This window comes from Phyllobates terribilis, unplaced genomic scaffold (genome assembly GCF_046119375.1).
Source record: "Phyllobates terribilis strain yellow unplaced genomic scaffold, ASM4611937v1 Scaffold_3__8_contigs__length_932513732, whole genome shotgun sequence".
Classification (NCBI taxonomy): domain Eukaryota; kingdom Metazoa; phylum Chordata; class Amphibia; order Anura; family Dendrobatidae; genus Phyllobates; species Phyllobates terribilis.
This window is the reverse complement of record NW_027362763.1, coordinates 394,432,394-394,445,565: the sequence shown is the minus strand read 5'-3', so window position 1 is coordinate 394,445,565 and position 13,172 is coordinate 394,432,394. Positions and strand designations below refer to the sequence as shown.

Below are 13,172 nucleotides of genomic sequence, written 5' to 3'. Positions count from 1 at the left end.
ATGAGAAATGATTTACATTTTATATTTTATATTTTTTATATTTTAAACTCTTTGAGGACCTCCAATAGACTTAAACATCCGGGATGTCCACATATTACTCTGCAATGACGTTCTAAAATATTATTGCAGAGTAAGCAGCTGCATTAGATCAGGAGCAAGAAGCAAGCTGTCAGATACAGCTGGACTTCCCATTGTGAAAGCAGAGGTGGTTTATTACCAACTCTGCCTTTCTGATAACTATACACACAGCACTCTATTCAAGTACAACAGTAGGAAAAAGGATAAGGGAATCAGAGCACCTGTTCCAGTGTTTGTTGGGACACCTAGTCTTCAGAATATAGTTGATAAATATTTTTTTATATAAATTCATGAGCATAAAGCTCCTTCTAATGTTGACTGTATGAATCAAGAATTATATCATCTAAGCTCATAGCAAGAAAAGGAAGGGGTTTTCATTACCACAAAAATGCAGCTCCAATTACATTATTGACTTCATTAGCACATATAGTAATTGGATGAATTATGCTGGATGTACAGTTTACCTCTATATCGGTGTAGAGGGAAGTAGGGGATTTGGAGCGCTGTGGCATAGAAACAACTTTTGAACATATTGCCTTTCCAGGCCTTTATTAATAGTGTTTTAGAAACAGTGTGTACATTTTCTACAGTAACATTTTCCCCATGTGAACAATAAGTAATATGTAATGATCGCAAATTCTAATATGTCAAAGGTGTTGACACCTTAAACTGATCTCTGTTGGTTTAGCTATTGATACAAATGTTAGTCAAGAAAATGTTTTTAAAAACTTACACGTTCTCCTTTTGGACCTCTGTCTCCTGGCCTTCCTGGGACTCCCTGAAAAATAGAAAGTTATTTATTTAAAAGATTTTAGGGAAAAAAAATGAAAATTGCAACTGAAATGTTATTGTTTGTTCACTGAAGTTATTACAAGCAATGAAATTAAACATGACTCACCGGTGAACCTGGTAATCCATCATTTCCGTTTCTTCCCTAGAAATGATATATGGAATATTAGTCGTTGAATTGCATTGCATAGCCACACATGAGTTTTAGATCATCAGTTCTCTTTCCTCATCAAGCTATGAAAAAGCGCACACGGTGTACCCAGTAAGGGTGATTATACGGACTATTTATCAAAGTCTGCAAGTAGCAAAAACTGATAGAAATCTTGTTCGCCAAACAAAATAAAATTTATCTAAAATTGTTTTCTTTTCCCATGGAAATGTTACTTTATTTAGTAAATACAGAAAAACTTATGGGTGGAAATTATAGGAATTGGATGTCATGAAATGCTTTGCATTTAGTCTTTGAAGAACTTCATTAAGTGTACTGCAGTAAATAACACTAAAATATAATCAATAAATGTTCCCATAATAACAACATTTTTAAATGTATTATGATTAAAGAAGCACTCTCGTCAAAGTTTTCACCTTATTAATATATTGCAATTATCATATTATAAGGCATTGTGTACTTACAATTGCTCATTTTTCCCTTCTACCCAGCTAATTCTTCTCTTTTCTCTACTCTATGTAGAAACAGCAAGTCTCTTTTCCCTGCATTAATCATTCCCCTCTTCAACTCCTGACCCAGCTGCTCCCTCCTCCCCCTGCCAGGGAATTTAGCAATGACGCTTGACTCATGCAGGAAAAATTGACCTCCTGTTTCTACATAAAGCTTAGGAGGATTCAGCTAGTCAGTTTTTAATCATGTGAGGTCAGAGACCTAATGGAAAAGAGAAGAATTAACTGGGTAGAAAGGCAAAATGAGCAATTGTAAGTACACAGTGCTGTATAATATGATGACTACTTTGATGAAAGTGCTTCTTTAAAATGTATTGGAGCAGTAAAAACCTTTAGTTACCATTATTAACATTTATGCAAACACTGACTAATTACAGAATATTTAGTTTCATTTGTTGTCATGCTGATACTCAACACAAATCAATCACACATCATAACAAAAACCATATGAAACTATGCGCATACAATATCTTTTAAACTCAGGCACACCCGAAAAGTTTTTCAAGAATTTTTTTTTTCCTAAGGCATCCTTTAGTTCATTTTTTCTGTAGTTTCCTGAGTGTTTTTCTGACGTTGTTAGCCATCAGTATTTTTTTTTGAGGATTTTCCCGTGATTTTTGTGCTCTTTTTTACTGTTGTTTTCTAGCTGATTTTGACTTCATTGTATATTGAAGAAACCACCCGTACTTTTTTTTTTTTTAAGAAAAACGTTTTCAAAATGGTCCAAAAAATGTCCAGTCATTTTTCGGGAATCTTTTGAGCTTTCCCATTGACTTATAGAGTAAGGTACAAAATCTCTTATAGTGGAAAATGCCAGAAGAATAGACATGTCACTTCTTTTAACCTCTTGGTGTTTTTAGAAACTTGAAGTGGTTAAAATACATTCAAAGGCCTGACTGCATATCAAATATATGAGTTGGGGGTCACTTGGGTAATAGTGATCACAAAATAAAGAGTTTTCATGTATCCTTTAATAAGATGTGTAGTAGAGGGGTTACAAGGACACTAAACTTCAGGAAGGCAAATTTCCAATGGTTGAGAGATGATCTTAGTGCAATAAACTGGGACGATATCCTGAGACATAAAGCTACACAAAGCAAATTGGAGACATTTATTAGCATCCTGAATAGGACTTGTGCACAATATATATCCTATGTAGTGTTGAGCGAGTATGTTCTATTAACCCTATCGCCGAGTATGCTCGGGCGAGCACCGAGTAGTTACAGCTGCTCGGTGTTATGTTTGAATCGCTCCAGTGTGCATGATTTGCGACTGTTTGACAGTTTTAATACATGTGAGGAATGATTGTTTCTTCTGCATTCCTCACATGTAATAAAGCTGTCAAACAGTCGCAAATCATACACGCCGGGAGTGATTTAAACATAACACAGAGCAGCTGTAAATACTTGGTGCTTGCCCGAGCATACTCGGCGAAAGGGTTAACAGAACATACTCGTTCAGCACTAATCCTATGTGAATAAACATGCTAAAAATAGGAGGAAACCACTATGGCTAAATAGACCTGTAAGGGGCACAATAAGTGACAAAAAGAAACCATTTAGAGAACTAAAGCAAATAGGTATTGATGAGGCATTAAATAAATACAGAAAATTAAATAAATTCTGTAAAAAACAAATCAAAGCAGCAAAGATTGAGGCAGAGAGAATCATTGCCAGAGAAAGTAAAAATAATCCAAAAATATTCTTTAACTACATAAATAGTAAGAAACTAAAAAATGATAGTGTTGGCCCCTTAAAAATAGTCTGGGTGAAATGGTGGATGAGGATGAGGAAAAAGCCAATATGCTAAATTATTTTTTTTCAACAGTATTTACACAAGAAAATCGCATGACAGAAAACATGATTAGTGATAACAAAAATTCTCCATTAAATGTCACTTGCTTAACCCAGCAGGAAGTACGGCGGCGTCTAAAAATCACTAAAGTTGACAAATCCCGGGGCCCGGGTGGGATACACCCGCGAGTACTGCAGGAATTAAGTAAAGTCATAGATAGACCATTATTTTTAATCTTTAAAGATTCCATAATAACAGGGTCTGTACCACAGGACTGGCGTATAGCAAATGTGGTGCCAATATTCAAAAAGGGGACAAAAACTGAACTTGGAAATTATAGGCCGGTAAGCTTAACCTCTACTGTGAGTAAAATCCTGGAGGGTTTCCTAAGAGATGCTATACTAGGCTATCTGAAGAAGAATAACCTCATGACCCAATATCAACATGGGTTTACGAGGGACCGTTCCTGTCAAGCTAATCTGATCAGCTTTTATGAAGAGGTAAGTTCCGGACTGGACCAAGGAAATGCAGTGGATGTTGTGTATATGGACTTTTCAAAAGCTTTTGATACGGTTCCACACAAAAGGTTGATACATAATATGAGAACAATGGGGATAGGGGAAAATATATGTAAGTGGGTTAAGAACTGGCTCAGCGATAGGAAACAAAGGGTGATTATTAATGGAACACACTCAGACTGGGTCACAGTTAACAGTGGGGTAGCACAGGGGTCAGTATTGGGCCCGCTTCTTTTTAACATATTTATTAATGACCTTGTAGGGGGCATACAGATTAATATTTCAATATTTGCAGGTGACACAAAACTCTGCAGGATAATCAATACAGAGGAGGACAATTTTATATTACAGGAGGATCTATGTAAACTAGAAGCTTGGGCTGATAAATGGCAAATGAGCTTTAATGGGGATAAATGTAAGGTAATGCACTTGGGCAGAGGAAATAAAATGTATAATTATATGCTTAATTGTAAAACACTGGGCAAAACTGTCACTGAAAAAGACCTGGTTGTATTTGTGGACGACAAACTCACGTTTGGTGGCCTGTGTCAGGCAGCTGCTGCAAAGGCAAATAAAATAATGGGATGCATTAAAAGAGGCATAGATGCTCATGAGGAAAACATAATTTTACCTCTATACAAGTCACTAGTGCGACCACACTTAGAATACTGTGTACAGTTCTAGTCTCCGGTGTATAATAAAGACATAGCTGGACTAGAGCGGGTGCAGAGAAGAGCGACCAAGGTTATTAGAGGACTGGGGGGTCTGCAATACCAAGACAGGTTATTACACTTGGGGCTATTTAATTTGGAAAAACGAAGGCTTAGGGGTGATCTAATTACTATGTGCAAATATATGAGGGGACAGTACAAAGACCTTTCTACTGATCTTTTTACTCTGAGGCCAGAGACGGGGACAAGGGGGCATCTTCTATGTCTGGATGAAAGAAGGTTTAATCATAATCACAGACGCGGATTCTTTACTGTAAGAGCAGTGAGACTATGGAACTCTCTGCTGCATGATGTGGTAATGAGTGATTCACTACTAAAATTTAAGAAGGGCATGGATGCCTTTCTTGAGATGCATAATATTACAGGTTATACAGTATATACTAGATTCCTTGATAGGGCGTTGATCCAGGGAACTAGTCTGATTGCCGTATGTGGAGTCAGTAAGGAATTTTTTCCCCAATGTGGAGCTTAGTGTTTGCCACATGTTTTTTTTTTGCCTTCCTCTGGATCAACATGTTAGGCTATGGGTTTAACTAGATGGACTTAGTCTTCCTTCAACCTTAAAAACTATGTATTTGAATATGTATTTAACATATAAACAGCAAGTTGTTATTAGAAGGAAATGCAGGTGCTAATTCTTTTGAACTTTTTGATGGTATTTCAGACAGTTTACACAGTGGAACCCACTTGAAAAAGATGGTATGTGCTAATAATCTAAGATATGGTTTGAGTCAGTTTTTGGAGGAGTTTTTAAAGGCCTTTAGATTTTATAGAACTTTTACTATACATAAAATCTGCAATACCGCCTTTAAAATGTTTTTTATTATATTGCTTTTTTTTCCATTTAGGCCAATGGAAAAAAAATATCACAAAATTGCATTTTTTGAACTGTAAAATAAGCAGAGAGAGAATCTGACCTAAGCTGGTAGTGCAGGATCAGATTGGAAGTAAGAAATAGATATTGATTTTAGAATTAAAAGGGCCATGTCTATGTGTGAGTATTTGGTATTTGCTAAATTAAGGCTTTCTGATCTTGTCTGCTAATTTCTCATGTATTCGTGTGAGGGAAGTCGCTTTGAAGGACAATTCTCAAAATGATAGATGGACACTTTTCAAGCTTTTTTTTCCAAATATTTGAAACCAGTGTATTGGTTTTATTTATTCAAAATAGATACTTTGTTAAACAAATATGATATTATGCAAGACGTTTTGTGATTTATGGTTGCTTACTAATTGATAAGCCTGTATTCCCACCTTCATTATTGGCTGTGTCTGAAAAATATAGTTAGTTAGGAGAAATATATCAAAACCTATCCTGTTAGATAACAATAGATTTTTAGGAGACAAGTACAGTATATGCTAAAAAGTGTTCTTCCAGCATATAATTCATGGTTTGATATATAGATGCTATTTCTTGACAGCTAATCATAGTGCTTATGTGCATATGCTTTGCAACACTTGAAGTTTGTTTCATGGGACATTGCTGCAAATAATGAAATGGTTAGAGGTATAGTGCTGCCATTTGTAGTAGCAGAATGTATTCAGAATTGTGTCCCATTCTGCATACTATATTCATAAGTTAAAATCTACTTGAAGCAACTACAGGATTTCTAAACTCTACATTTCTCTTAAAGGGAATCTGTCAGCGGGTTTTTGCAATGTAATATGAGAGCAGCAGGATGTAGGGTCAGTTAACCTGATTCCAGTGATGTTATAAGTTACTGGACATCTTGAAGTAGTTTTGATAGAATCCCTGTTTTCTCTGCTGTAGATGTATGAGTGGTCAGAATGCTGAGCTATGTTTAACCCTGCTCACATCACTGATTTGCAGCTTCCTGTGTACACTGTGAATTGTCAGCAAATTACCAATCAGGGTTAAGGACAGGGTTACACAGATTAGCTGCACTGGCCTGCATGTGAGACCTAGTCAGGCAGTGATAAACTCGTGTTGATAATATACTGATTGTATTGAAACTATAGCACACAGCCTAGTAAGTGACACATCGCTGTAATCAGGCTCTCTTTCCATACAGTGGGGAAAAAAAGTATTTAGTCAGCCACCAATTGTGCAAGTTCTCCCACTTAAAAAGATGAGAGAGGCCTGTAATTGACATCATAGGTAGACCTCAACTATGAGAGACAAAATGAGAAAACAAATCCTGAAATTCACATTGTCTGATTTGGAAATAATTTTTTTTTTAATTTTGGTGGAAAATAAGTATTTGGTCAATTACAAACAATCAAGATTTCTGGCTCTCACAGACCTGTAACTTCTTCTCTAAGAGGCTCCTCTGTCCTCCACTCATTACCTGTAGTACTGGCACCTGTTTGAACTTGTTATCAATATAAAAGACACCTGTCCGCAACCTCAAACAGTCACACTCCAAACTCCACTATGGTGAAGACCAAAGAGCTGTCGAAGGACACCAGAAACAAAATTGTAGCCCTGCTGGGAAGACTGAATCTGCAATAGGCAAGCAGCTTGGTGTAAAGAAATCAACTGTGGGAGCAATAATTAGAAAAAGGAAGACAGACAAGACCACTGATAATCTCCCTCGATCTGGGGCTCCACACAAGATTTCACCTCGTTGGGTCAAAATGATCTTAAGAACGGTGAGCAAAATTCCCAGAACCACACGGGGGGACCTAGTGAATGACCTGCAGAGAGCTGGGACCAATGTTACACAGGCTACCATCAGTAACACACTACGCCGCCAAGGACTCAGATCCTGCAGTGCCAGACATGTCCCCCTGCTTAAGCCATTACGTGTCCGGGCCCATCTGAAGTTTGATAATGAGCATTCGGATGATCCATAAGAGTACTGGGAGAATGTCATATGGTCAGATGAAACCAAAGTAGAACTGTTTGGTATAAATACAACTCGTCGTGTTTGGAGGAGAAAGAATGCTGAGTTGCATCCAAAGAACACCATACCTACTGTGAAGCATGGGGGTTGCAACATCATGCTTTGGGGCTGTTTCTCTGCCAAGGGACCAGGACGACTGATCCATGTACATGAAAAAATGAATGGGGCCATGTATCGTGAGATTTTGAGTGCAAACTTCCTTCCATCAGCAAGGGCATTGAAGATGAAACGTGGCCGGGTCTTTCAGCATGACAATGATCCCAAGTACACCGCCAGGGCAATGAAGGAGTCGCTTCGTAAGAGGCATTTCAAGGTCTTGGAGTGGCCTAGCCAGTCTCCAGATCTAAACCCTATAGAAAACCTTTGGAGAGAGTTGAAAGTCCATGTTGCCCAGCGACAGCCCCAAAACATCACTACTCTAGAGGAGATCTGCATGGAGAAATGGGCCAACATACCAGCAACAGTGTGTGCCAAACTTGTGAAGACTTACAGAAAAAGTTTGACCTCTGTCATTGCCAACAAAGGATATATAACAAAGTACTGAGATGTACTTTTGTAATTGACCAAATACTTATTTTCCACCAAAATTAAAAAAAAAAATCTTTCCAAATCAGACAATGCAATTTTCAGGATTTGTTTTCTCATTTTGTCTCTCATAGTTGAGGTCTACCTATGATGTCAATTACAGGCCTCTCTCATCTTTTTAAGTGGGAGAAGTTCCACAATTGGTGACTGACTAAATACCTTTTTTACCACTGTATATCATGCTGCTCTCAGATTAAATAGCAAAAACCTGCTGACAGATTCCCTTAAAGCTGATTTCACAATGTCAAGGCTCAAATTGGAATATCTGGCAAATACTCGTATCTCTGGAGCCTCAACCCCCTCCCATTCTTAATACTATCAATGCATCCATATAAAGTTTGTTTAAAGGGAACGTGTTACCTGATTCATGCCATCCAAACTGTGGGTAACAAGAATCTGAACCTGGCTACATGTTTGCAGCAAGAAATATAATTTTCTGAAATGCTGCAACGTTTCAGAGAAAATATAGTTTGAAGATCCAGCCATAGCGAGAGACCTGTTAATCTCGTCTCCAGCAATATTTCCTAGCAGGATCTTCTAACTATCTTTTCTTTGAAATGCCCGAGGGTTTTAGAGAAAGTATGCCTTGCTGTAATTGTGCAGTCAGTCTCTGATTAATGCTGCCCGTAGTTTGGGCAGCATGAATCAGGTGACAGGTTCCCTTTAAAGACCTTCCTCATGTTTCTTAACAGAGGGAGTTGCAGTTTGAGAATTTTATGTTATTTCTTTGGTTTGACACAGCTGTCCTTAATTGTAAAGCTCTGATTAAAATCTAAAATAACACCTGTGTCTTATCCTTTTTGTTTTAATGCTTTTAACAATTTTTTTCTCACTGAAACAGTAGCACTCCCAGGATACAGCCAGAGAAGTGTTTTTTTTTTGATCTTTTACGGTCTCATTCAGTGTTCTCTTTTGTTGGCCATAATACTTGATTCTATGTCCATGGAGATAATCTGAGGCTCCATATTGTCTTCTTTGCTTCCCTTTTACACCGTCTCTAGGAGACTCCATGTGCTCATTTAGATTATTTGTATAGAGACCAGAAGTCACCTTCAATTGCTTTCACTATATGAAACATCACTCCACAGGATCAGTAACAAAGCCGATCTTCTGGCAAGGATGACACATCACTGTTTGAAATCAAAGTGAACTTCCTTCAGCATAAATCTAACACCATTCCTGACTTTATGATCTCTGTCAGTGAATCAGAGGTAATGGCAGTGGGCTCTAGTAGCACTTTGAAACCATACTATATATATGGATTAGTCTTGACTCCTTTTTTGCTTTTCAGCTTTCGCTTCATCTGCCATACTGTGCCCAGAAGTGTTACGTCTTCTCCTACCGACATTTCTTGCATAGCTAATCCCTTCACTAAAATCCTCAAACATGCTACATCTACTGCAGCCTTCTCTGCCTGGATTCATATGACTCTTCATTATTTCTACAGTATTAAAGTTAAGATCTTAAATTCTCCAACTTTTTTATCTTAATGTTTGATGTATGGTATCCTGCATTCCACTTTCTTCTGCATTGCCAGATAGCAATATATAATAGCGTTATGGCCGAAAGTGTTGGCACTCTTGAAACTGTTCCAGAAAATGAAGTATTTCTCCCAGAAATTTATTGTAATTAAACATGCTTTGTTAAATAGCTGTTTATTTCCGTTGTGTGCATTGGAGTAACACAAAAACACTGAGAAAAAAGCAAATTAGATATAATTTCACAAAAAAAAAATTATCCGAACAAAATTGTTGACACCTTTCTAAAATTGTGGGTAAACTATTTTGATTCAAGCATTTGAGGCTCGTTCAAACTCACCTGTGGCAAGTAACAGGTGTGGGCAATATGAAAATCACACCTGAAAACAAATAAAAATGGGAGAAGTTGACTTAATCTTTACATTGTGTGTCTGTATGTGCCACACTAAGCATAGAGAACAAAAAAAGGAAAAGAGAACTATTTGAATACTTGAGAATAAAAATTGTTGAAAAATATCAACAATCTAAAGATTATAAGTCCATCTGCAGAGATCTTAATGTTTCTTTGTCCACGGTGAACAACATAATCAAGAAGCTTACAACTGATGGCACTGTAGCTAATCTCCCTAGACGTGGATGGCAGAGACAAATTGATGAAAGGTTGCAACACAGGATAGTCCAGATGGTGGATAAGCAGCCCAAATCAAGTGCCAAAGAAATTCAAGCTATCGTGCAGGCTCAGGGTGCATCAGTTTCAGCACAAACTATCTGTCGACATTTGAACGCTATGGCAGGAGACCCAGGATAAATATGCTGACACAGATAAATAAAAAAGCTAAACTACAGTTTGCCAAAATGTACATGAGTAAGCCAAAATCCTTCTGGGAAAGCGTCTTGTGGACATATGAGACTAAGATACAGCTGTTTGGTAGAGCACATTATTCTACTGTTTACCAAAAACTGAATGAGGCTTACAAAGAAAAGAACACAGTCAAATATGATTGAGGTTCAAAGATGTTTCAGGGTTGTTTTGCTGCCTCTGGCACTGGTTGCCTTCACTGTGTGCAATCATCATGAAATCTGAAGATTACCAAAGGATGATTTTGGGTCACAATGTAGTGCCCAGTGTCAGAAAGCTGCTTCCGGCAGGACAATGACCCCAAACATACTTCAAGAAGCACCCAAAAATGGATGCAAACAAGGAGCTGGAGAGTTCTGAAGTGGCCACCGATGTGTCCGGATCTAAATCCCATTGAACACCTGTGGAGAGATCATAAAATTGATGTTGAGAGAAGGCACCCATCGAATATGAGAGACCTGGAGCAGTTTACTCATTCCAGTAGAGATGTGTAAGAAGCTTGTTGATGGTTGTAGGAAGCAATTGATTGCAGTTACTTATTCCAAAGGGTGTGTAACCTAATATTAAAATGAGGGTGGCAACAATTTTGTCCGGCCCATTTTTTGGGGTTTTGTGTGAAATTATGTCAATTTGCCTTTTTTCCTGTTTTTTTGGGGCTGCTCTAATACACACAAAGAAAATAAACATGTATAACAAAACGTGTAATTGCAGTAATTTTCTTGGAGAAATACTTCATTGTCTGGAACAAATTCAATGGTGCCAATGTGGCACCCCTGCGGGTCCAGTTGCCACAGAGGTACAGCATCTTAGCCAGAGGTGTGGAACCCCACTCTCAGGTAAGGAGGGAGCACTACCTGGGACCCAACCACTCACATCCAACACTACACCACTCCATTAGGAAAGGTCCAGATAGCTCCTGAGGGAGAGCTCAGACCCGGTCCACGATGGGAAGATGGAACTAAGTAGAGGAGGTGGGTGGAGGAAGTATTTTAGGGGAGCACTAAAAGAAGAGTATAAAAGAAGGGGAGAAACATCTAGAAGGGGTCAGTTCAGTTAGGAAATGAGGACCGTGGAGGAGGAGGGTCCAGACTGATCAGGGGGCCCATTCAAAGGGGCCCTGTAGGAGAGTGAGGAGCAGTGAGAAAGGCTCCAGAGAGAGAAAGGATCCTAGGGGCACGGGAAGTGCGGAGTCCACCCGTGTGCCCGAGTTCATGCTGATAGTGAAGGGATCAGGCCGCAGTAGGGCACCGGTCCCAGACTAGTGGAGGACTGCAAGACTCAGCTAGCAAACCGGAGGTTGCGGTATCTTCATGTGCCGAAGCCAAAATCCACACACATTCGCTGAAAAGGTGGCCATATAGGACAGAAAGGACATTGCACAACAAGACCTGCGGCCACTGGCTCGAGACACTGTGTGTGTGTTATGATCTGCTACAAGCACTAAGGAAAGACAGGTGATCTGTCCCTACAATAGAACTAAACTGGATCCCTACGATGTAACGGGGAACCTGATCCTGCGATCAGACCCGCTAAAGTCCTCAGCTAGTCTGTACGAAGACCTATAGATGCAAGGGAGGGATCCCTACAAGATCTAGGGACTGGGATAAAGTTGGACACCTCCTAGCAGAAATTGTAGCAGTAAAAGACAAACACACAACATAGAACATAGAGGTCAGAAGACCTAGCAAAACTAACCGAGAAAGGTAACAGAGCACCAAGCTAGCTCAAGAGTAGTAATACAATGAAGTCCAGCAAGGCCAGGAGGGTGGAGCAGGATTAAATAGGCAAAAAAGGTCATGTGACCAGCAAACTAGAAAAAAAACAACAGGAGAGTTCTAACAGTACCCCCTCTTCTAAGAGGATCCTCCGGATCCCCTAGGCCCGGGCTTATCAGGAAACCTCCTGTGAAACGCTCTGACAAGTCTGGAAGCAGAAACATCATCCGCCCTCACCCATGAGTTATCCTCGGGTCCGAAACCCCTCCAAGCGACGAGATACTGCAAACTCCCTCTATACCGTCTAGAATTTAGGATGCGGGAAATTTCATATTCCCCGTCCTCCACCACCGGAGGAACAGTGGCAGAGGCGTCACCAACCGACACATCAGCTCTTTTCAACAGAGAAACATGAAACACCGGATTAATCTTCCAGGAGGTAGGAACCTCCAACCTAACAGCAGATTGGTTAACTATCTGAAGCACCTTAAAGGGCCTTACAAACTTGGGACCCAATTTTTTAGAAGGAATCCTCAATCGCAGATTCTTAGAGGACAACCAAACCATGTCACCAATAGCAAAAGAAACCTCTTGCCGTTTCCTATCAAAGTACCTCTTAGATTTTTTGTTAGCCTCCTGAAGATTATCACGCACATCCGTCCAAACTCTCTCCAAATCACTGGAAAAACTCTCCTCCTCAGGCACAGCCGATACCAATTTGGAGAATGACCCAAAAGACGGATGTCTCCCAGAACAACAAAAAAAAGGCGAACACCCATCAGAAGAGGATGTATGGTTGTTAAGAGCAAATTCAGCAAGTGGCAGAAACTCAGACCACCCCTCTTGATTGTCTGCCACAAAGCAACGCAAGAACTGCTCAGCATCCTGGTTCTTTCTTTCTGTTTGGCCATTAGACTCAGGATGATATCCGGATGAAAACGACAAATGAACTCTCAACCTGTCACAAAAGGCATGCCAAAAATGAGCCACGAACTGAGGTCCCCTATCAGAAACAATGTCAGTAGGAACGCCATGTAGTCTGACAATTTCCTTGACAAAGGCCTTAGCGAGTGTCTTAGC

The 13,172-nt window shown here is 39.4% G+C and overlaps 1 protein-coding gene across 3 annotated transcripts in view; it reads right to left on the bottom strand.

Moving 5' to 3' along the window:
• Nucleotides 1-13,172, bottom strand: part of COL19A1 (collagen type XIX alpha 1 chain) — a 1,587,177-nt gene that overhangs the window by 153,355 nt on the left and 1,420,650 nt on the right. For all 3 annotated transcript variants that reach the window (XM_073675502.1, XM_073675503.1, XM_073675504.1), the window contains exons 46-47: nt 977-1,012; nt 812-856 (exon numbers count right to left, since the gene is read on the bottom strand). In XM_073675502.1, the coding sequence (XP_073531603.1) occupies nt 812-856; nt 977-1,012 (81 nt within the window). The remainder of the gene's footprint in view (nt 1-811; nt 857-976; nt 1,013-13,172) is intronic.